Source organism: Triticum dicoccoides, chromosome 3B, assembly GCF_002162155.2.
Source record: "Triticum dicoccoides isolate Atlit2015 ecotype Zavitan chromosome 3B, WEW_v2.0, whole genome shotgun sequence".
NCBI classification, from domain to species: domain Eukaryota; kingdom Viridiplantae; phylum Streptophyta; class Magnoliopsida; order Poales; family Poaceae; genus Triticum; species Triticum dicoccoides.
This window is the reverse complement of record NC_041385.1, coordinates 864,410,766-864,418,750: the sequence shown is the minus strand read 5'-3', so window position 1 is coordinate 864,418,750 and position 7,985 is coordinate 864,410,766. Positions and strand designations below refer to the sequence as shown.

The following is a 7,985-nucleotide window of genomic DNA, read 5'->3' as shown; positions in this document are numbered from 1 at the left end:
TAGGTATTTCTCCCTATGAGGGGCTTTTTATGGTGATCGAAGCGTTTGAACTGACTAGCCGTTCGGCCATCTCAATGCCATTGCAGCACAAACACCAGCACCAAAGCTACCTGTATGTGCAGCTGTCCCAGTTGTCCTTGTTTTGATTGGCTTATTTTATGGAACATCATTCTCTGTGTAGATGACATCATAATTAAAAAACTAGGTACTACTTAGTACATCCGGGTTGGTCACCGGATTATTGACGGGGGGCACAGATGGATGAGTGACAGCCAATCTGATCTGATTTGCTTCATGGCTTTCCAAGCAACACGAAAGCGAAACGACTCTGCACTCCAGACTGTATCTACTACCCCTATAAAAAGAAGAGAGGGGCAGATCCAAACAATCTCATCCATCCATCAGCAAAATCCAATGACCCTTAATCCTTCGGTGTTTAATGCTGCAAACCACGCATTAAGCCACTAACAAGCCGTCGATCGATAACCCAGCCCCGCAGTTAATCACACGACTCTCGCCCCTGCCCGCACCTCCCTCTTCGCACGACTCTCGCCCCTGCGCGCACGACCTCCACCTCCTCCTCCCGCGCCGTTCGCCGCCCCGCAAACTCCGGCAGCCGTTAACCGCCCTTCGCCGCGGGAGCAGCCGCTCGCCACTGCAGCCGCCGCCCGCGGGAGAAGCCGCGGGAGCCGCTCGCCGCTCGCCGCGGGTCGCCCTTTGCCATGGTCGCCGCCGGAGCCGCCCCGCCCCTGGATCCGCTCGCCGTTGGTCCCCGCCGGAGCTGCCCCGCCCCTCCCCGGCGCTCCAACCCCAACTCCCCGACTCTCCATCCTCCCCGCTTCTCATCACCACCGCCGCACTCCCCGAAGCCCATCTCTCTCCAGCCTCCCTGCCCGCATGCAGCCCTCGCCCTCGGCACCGCACGGGCCAGGCCCTCTCTCCTCGGTTATGGCCACCATGGAGAACCTGACCCGTAGGGCATACCCTCCTCCTCTGATGCGTAACACCCATCCCTGCCCCGGCGGTTGGGATCATGTCCGCCATCATGAGCAGCTGCTCCGCATCCGAGTGCACCGACTCAGAGGTAGAGGTTGGGCTGTAGTTCTTGGACGCCAAGGAAGAACGCAAGTTGTTGCCGCCGCCGAAGATGAAAACTGGTGGTAACTGGTAAGCCTCTGCAAGCCCCCACCTAGCCTCCCGCCTCTTAGTTCTTCTCCTTTTTTACTCTAGATGGATGATGTCTGATCTTGTTCACTTAGTCTCCAATGCGTGAGGAAGAAAAACAGTCACCTCTGACGTCGATCAGCAGAGCCCATGTCTTTTGCATGTAAAGAGACTCTGAGTTAGTGGTTTTCTATTTACTACATGCATACATCCAAGAACGACTCTACTGAAAAGTATTAGAAATTATTTACAAATAGCTTTAAGCAAGAAATGCAACGAGATGATTACATTACAATGCTCTTTTCTCTCTTCGTTACTACAACCTTGATGATGCTTGGGTGATTCAACTGAATAGTTGATGGATTAAAATTCATATTACAATGTGGAAAATGTAGCAGTTTCAGATTACAAGATTCATGTTGCCGTTGTATATAAAGGGAGAATTAATGTAGTTGCTCTGTAGGAAGCATGTAGTTTCTCTGTAGGACTCCTGGTGTGCTGCTGGAATAAACTGGAGGTACATGTTGATTTGTTCTCTTTCAGGTGATGGAACTCTATCCTACGCGCATGGCAGTGATGGAACATAGCGTACTTTCACCCTTTTTTCCAGATCGAGATGGTGGAGGCAGCCAGTGTCGTGGCCGAGCGCTGGGGAGCTTGTCGGTGTTTTGATGGAGAAGGTCGGCCGCCTCCTCTCCCCACCAAGTCTCTTTGGCCCATAGATCGAGTTCATGGTTGATAAGGAAGGTGTGGTCGATTTCACCAGGCTGGGTCCGAAGGTCCCGAAGTCCTATGGCATGAACTGGCCACGGCGCATCCGGCTGGATGCACTTGCTCAACACCTTTCCATCTCTGTACAATCAGGTAGATATTTTCTCACGTCCCAAATATTATTTTTAGGTTGCCAAATAGTAGTCTAGGAACTATAGAAAGTGGATTGCTGAGTTTGCCAAGCATAATAGCACACCTATTATCAGATGACCTGAAGAGTATATCAAGCAAAGATGCTTTCAGATTTATGCATGCCTATATTAGGTTCCTACTTGTGTGAAGATAACACTTTGCATCAGGCTTGTGAGCAACCGTAAGTTGTTTTGCATGTGATACTACTTGTGTGATTATTTTTACCTTCGGAAAATTTCCTTCTTATTATATATCATATGGAATTCTTCAACCAGAGGAGAGCAACTCAATGAGTTTGCATACATTCAGCCATCTATGTTGATGCAACTCAACTAACAAAGAGTATTTAAGAAAAGACTGCAGTTTGTAAAGCCAGTGGACAAATTAGTTCTGCACAGTCCGGCATTAGCGGCGTGCATGCAGTAATTCATCAATGTTGGGGGTCAGTGCTATGAACATCAAGCTTCACCTTTACCAGTGGCATTAATTTGTTGTTTTTGTTTTATATCAAATAATTTACCATTCTTCAGTTTTGCATATCATATTTTGGTTCTGAATTTGTATTTGGATATTTCTGCAACATTATTTCTAACATGCCTTCAACTACTGTTTATCGCACAAAAAGTCGAAAAATGTGGAATAGAGAACTATTACGGGTAATACGCATTGTTTTCTCATGCAGACTACAAATTCTCTGTAATTCACGTGGTTTTGGAATTTGTTTGATGTGCAAAATATGTACAAGGCTTGTGAGCGGCCATTTTTAGCCAAGTACTTGTATAAGTTCTCTTGTAACTTAGCTATCAGCCTATTACGAAAGGCTTTGAGGATTCTTAATCTAAACTAAATTTTTATACCTGTAGTATTCTTCTGTTATGATTTAATATTGCACCACGTTAGTCTTGCATCACGTTAGACCCTGGGGTTGTACTTGCTGCAAATGTTGTAGGAACTCAACGGTTGTACTTGCTGAAAATTTCAATTGATCAACATGGGAGTAGTGGTCTCATGATCTAAGACTAAGAGTAGATTTATTTATTCTGTTCTAATATGTTTAAGAGGGGGATGAGAAAGTTTCTGCTTAGGTTTGCGTTGCAAGTGAAAGCTTAGTTTAGTAGCAAGGTTATAACGTGCATTGCACTAGTATTTCGTAAACACTCAACGCCACGGCACACAAAAAGGCCCAACAATGACAACCAAAACAAACAACGACAAAAAAAACTGACAAACCAAAAAGTGAGAATCAAAGAGGCCAGTTATTGTGTTTTTCTTACCAAGGATAAAGAAAGTGCGGGCCTGCCAGGGAAACGGGCTGGTACAAGAAAAGGGGATGTCATGCATATGTCATCTGAATGAGACCATTTTATGTCTCATTCGAATGAGTTCTAGGCGCTCCCTAATAGCATTGTTGTGACTCTAGTGGGCCGAAAGGGAACGCATATTAGTTCCAAGAAGGATGAGTAAGGGTATTGCAAAAGGGTGAAGAGAACGGCTACCCACCCCATAGAACTACAAGCAAATTACAAGTAGGGAACAAGAGCACCGCCTGGAGTCACCGGAGCCTTCAACCATGAATGAATCCCTGTGAAGAGGGGAATTCGTACGTTCATGTATACATTGTGAATTTGTACGAATGCAGATATGTTAGTTTGCATTTATCCTAGCCATGCGCATTAGCAGATACTTCCTCCGTCCGAAAATACTTGTCATCAAAATAGATAAAAAAGATGTATCTAGAACTAATATATGTCTAGATAAATCCCCTTTTATTCATTTTGATGACAAGTATTTCCGACGGAGGGAGTATCTAACATTCTTAAGAAGTTGCTTCTCACTTCTACCTATTCCCTCATCATGCACATTGTCCACATCAGCTTTATGCCACCTCGTTAATCAGTTTGCAAAATTAGCCAATCAGTCTTATTCGTCCTACGGTTCGTGAGGTTGAAAGGAAAAAACTGCCTTTTCCTATACCACAGCAGCCTCTTCCCTCCTGTCTCCTCGCTGCACCCACAGTGACATCGCCTCCACCGTGATACCACTGGAGCGCCTCCGGTCCGACACACTTCCTCCTCTCCTCCCTCCCGTCTACTCCTCCTATGGGGCTGCGCCTCAGGCTGGACGGAGCGAGCGGGCTTTTCGGCCCGCTCGTGGCCTGTTCTGGACCGGACCGTCCGGTCCTGACCCGCTGAAGATTTTGTTCGGTCCGGTTCCTAAATTTCGCCCCGAAATTTTCTCGGTCCGGTCCGGTCTTTGACCGGTCCGACCGAGCGGACCGAAGCTGCAAGGCCGTTCTTCTTCGTCGTGGCCAGCGGCGACGCCCTGGCCGTGTCCCACCCCATCGTTGTTCATCGGAATCACGTACTCATCACTCAATTGACACAAAGACAGGGGCAAAGAGGTAGAAGAAGACGCAGATCACGCGCTACCGTTTTTTCCCTTGTATTCAGTAAAACAGAGAATAGAAAGAACGAGAGTGCCGGCGTTCGATCCGATAATCGCGGCTCCAATCTTGATTAGCCCATCGCTGCCGTTTCCTTTTACTAGTGACTAACGAGAGAATCTGATAATCATGCGCCCATCCGATGCTTCCGTTTCCTTTTATCAAGTCGAATAGAAAACCAAAGGAAAATCCTATTCCTACGTGACATGCTTACCAAATCTGTACGTGCTATCTTTGTTTGGATTGCAATAACTTCCCCACGATTTTAGGTAACAGTAGCAATCCAATTTAAGTTTACCTAAAAAACATTCTTAGAAATCGTTAATCACGTCGCCAAGCCACGACTAACTTCACGTCAAATTTGATCCGTTAATCACGCAAGGCCCGCACACAAAAAATCATGGGCTCATGCACGCCTTTCAATACTTGCATGCGACAGAAAAACTGCTATGGAGCAAAAACTCGCACGTTCATGGCTAAAAATGGCGCCCCAGCCGGCGCCGCCGCGTCCTGTCGCTTCCATGTGTGCGCCACCGTCGACCTCGACCATGGAGCGCCCTACACCTCTTCCTGCGCTCTCCAGCGACCCCTCGTGCGCGTTGTGCCCTCATCTATGTTGACCACGGCCGGTCCTCTCGGTCCAGCCGGGGCTTGAGCGCGGTCCGTCCGAGCCCTGAAATCAGGACCGCCCAGCTGGTCGGTCCGGTCCGGTCCGGTCCGCCGCCGGCCGGTCAAAATGGCGGCTTGGTTAGGGACCGGACCGACCCGGGCCGTGTCCACCCTGAGCTGCGCCCAGCCATGCCACCGCCGCGCAAGATGCAGAGCACCGGCTGTCCGCGGCGCTTCCTCCTCTCCCTCCTCTGTTCACCTCCTCCCGCTACGCACTATGCCCACGGCGCAGATGCATGCACCCATCGTGCCCACCATGCGTGCTGCCACATCTGTACGCCTCCACCCTGCCAGACTGACTCCCGACCCCACCTTAAGCCTCCGCCGCCGCTCATCGCACCCTTAGCCGCACCCTCGCTTGCGTATCGCCCCGCCTCACATGGTCACCGTCCACCCAGAATGGACCCTCTGCACACCGTTCCTCTGCTTTGCAGTGTCCATGATACGTCTCCAACACATTTATAATTTTTGATTGTTCCATGCTATTATATTATCTATCTTGATGTTTTATATGCATATGGTACTATTTTATATTATTTTTTGGCACTAACCTATTAACCTAGTGCCCAGTGCTAGTTGCTATTTTTTCAAGGGTTAGTTAGTAATAGGAAAGGTTTGCTCTCTTAGTGTCCACCTTCGTACTGCTGAAAACTATGTAAGAAAATCTGATAAAAAACTATATAAGAAAATGGTATTGGTATGTCCAGTAAACTATATAAAGTCAACATATAAGACACCCTTGGTTCTGACAGGTGCACGGCTATGGAACCAAATACCTACCAACAATTTTTTTATAGAAATGTATATACTATGTAAATAAACTAAATTAATTTCAATACAAGATTATACTGAATAAATATGACAACCTTGCATACCTGTAGAAAACTAACCTATGACTACACAAAAACAATCGGAACTATAAAATTTCTATTTACATAAAAGTAAGCAACATGATAAAAATATGAGAAAAAACAGAATTTTAAGAATGTTGTCGATCATAATACTACAGCTTGTATGGTATGCATAATTAGAAAGTAAAGAATTACAAGAAAACACATTTATTTATGCATCAATAAATACCCAAACTTGCCAAACATAAAACTATGTTTGCAAAAACCTTATATTTAAAACAGTCACCACATTTTGTTTCAATTTTCCTTTGGACAAGTCAAACAATATATTATGAGCATTTCATAAAATCCTAGCCCGCACATCGAGCGGGCCACTTTGCTAGTCCTATAAAAACCAAAAACCCCGAAAAGAATCCTAGATGAGAAGTTCCGGTGCTGCAAGCCTCTGTAGCCACAAAAACACAATTGTGATACTATTCCGGCAACCTGCCGTAGGGGGAAATCATCACCGAAGGCCATCTTCATCATCCCGGTGGTTTCCATGATGAGGAGGGAGTAGTTCACCCTCGGGGCTGAGGGTATGTACCAGTTGTCGTGGTTCTAAGTCTTACAGTAGAATAAGGGGTAGTTATGGAGAGGCAAGATCCTAGCTATGGAGCAGTTGTACAGACAAGGGATTTACGAGTTCAGTCCCTTGTCGGAGGAAGTAATAGCCCTACGTCTCGGAGCCCGGAGGCGGTCGACTGGATTATGTGTGCGTAGGTTACATGGGTGCGAACCCTTTACACTGAGGAGCGGGTGGCTTATATAGTGTCTGCCAGACCCCTCCGGCCCTCAGTTATGCAGGGTTTAAAGTACATAAAGGTTTGGCGTTACCAGAAACGCCCTACATAAAGTGTCATCAAGGCCATAAAGACTACTTAATTACAGACCGTTTTGGATGCCGAGTGGCTCGATCCCCTGGTGGTCGAGTGAGTCTTCATGGTCGAGTCCTTCGAGTCCGTCGAGTGGAGTCTCTCTTGGTCGATTGGAAAGGTAGCTTCTTCTAAGGACGTCCTTGGGAAGGGTACTTAGGACAGGTCCGTGACCCTACCCTAGGTACATGACTTCATCATTAGCCCCCGAATGGATCGAGGCTTGAGTGAGGAAGGAGTTGATAATCTTTCCGACCTGTTTTTTGTGTTCTGAACATGTCTCAACTTGGATCAATAATCTTTTTTAATGATGGCAGCAACTTTTCTTTCAGTCGCCTTGATCCATTCCTTTCTTCTGTCGAGTGAACTTTTGAACCTAGTGATCTTCCGAGCGACGGATCGCAGGAAATCTACCACCTGACAGGTTGATCCACTGTTAGCGGATTTTGCAGGATCCGAATTTTGGGAAACGCGCGAAGCGGAGCGGACCGCGGTACTCGGACAGGATAAGGCATAGACGCCTCGATTTCCGCGCTGCCTTTTTCGCCACGTATCACGCGTCCGCGACTTTTTCGGGATGTGACAGGACCGCCCGGGCCTACTTGTCAGCCACTCGGAAGCGTCCTTATATAAGGCACCGGGCGAGGGTTTTTGAACAGTGCCTTCTCATTCTCCTCTCTGCCCACTTCGCCTCCGCCGGCTGTGCCTGCTCTCGCCTCCGCCCATCCACTCCTCGCGTGTTTCGCCGGCGACAATGGTGAAGGAGAAGACGGCGACCTTGGGGTGCACGAAGAAGGCGACGGCGATGGGGAAAGCGAAGGGAAGAGCGTCCAGTCGGGGCGGATCTTCGTCGAGGTCTCGCCTACCACAAGGCTGGGTCCAAGGGGATTGGATCCGCTCGACCATCACCGAGACGGATCTCAATGACCTGGCCAATGAGGGTCTGATTCCCCACGGGTCAGCAAGGCTTCCGGGGACCGAGTGGCAACCGCAGCCGCAGGAGGGTGAGTGCGTTCTCCTAGCCACTCATGTAGATCGTGA

At 48.0% G+C, this 7,985-nt stretch overlaps 1 protein-coding gene across 2 annotated transcripts in view; it reads left to right on the top strand.

Annotated features, from left to right (window-relative positions):
- Positions 1 to 2,519, top strand: part of LOC119279040 — a 3,212-nt gene extending 693 nt beyond the window's left edge. The window contains exons 2-3 of one of the 2 annotated variants that reach the window (XM_037560462.1): positions 1,708 to 1,844; positions 1,931 to 2,519. In XM_037560462.1, the coding sequence (XP_037416359.1) occupies positions 1,708 to 1,836 (129 nt within the window). In that variant the 3' untranslated portion in view covers positions 1,837 to 1,844; positions 1,931 to 2,519. Of the gene's footprint in view, positions 1 to 1,707 lie in introns of both variants that reach the window. The other variant, XM_037560461.1, reaches the window with a different exon arrangement.
- The last annotated feature ends 5,466 nt before the right edge of the window (positions 2,520 to 7,985 follow it).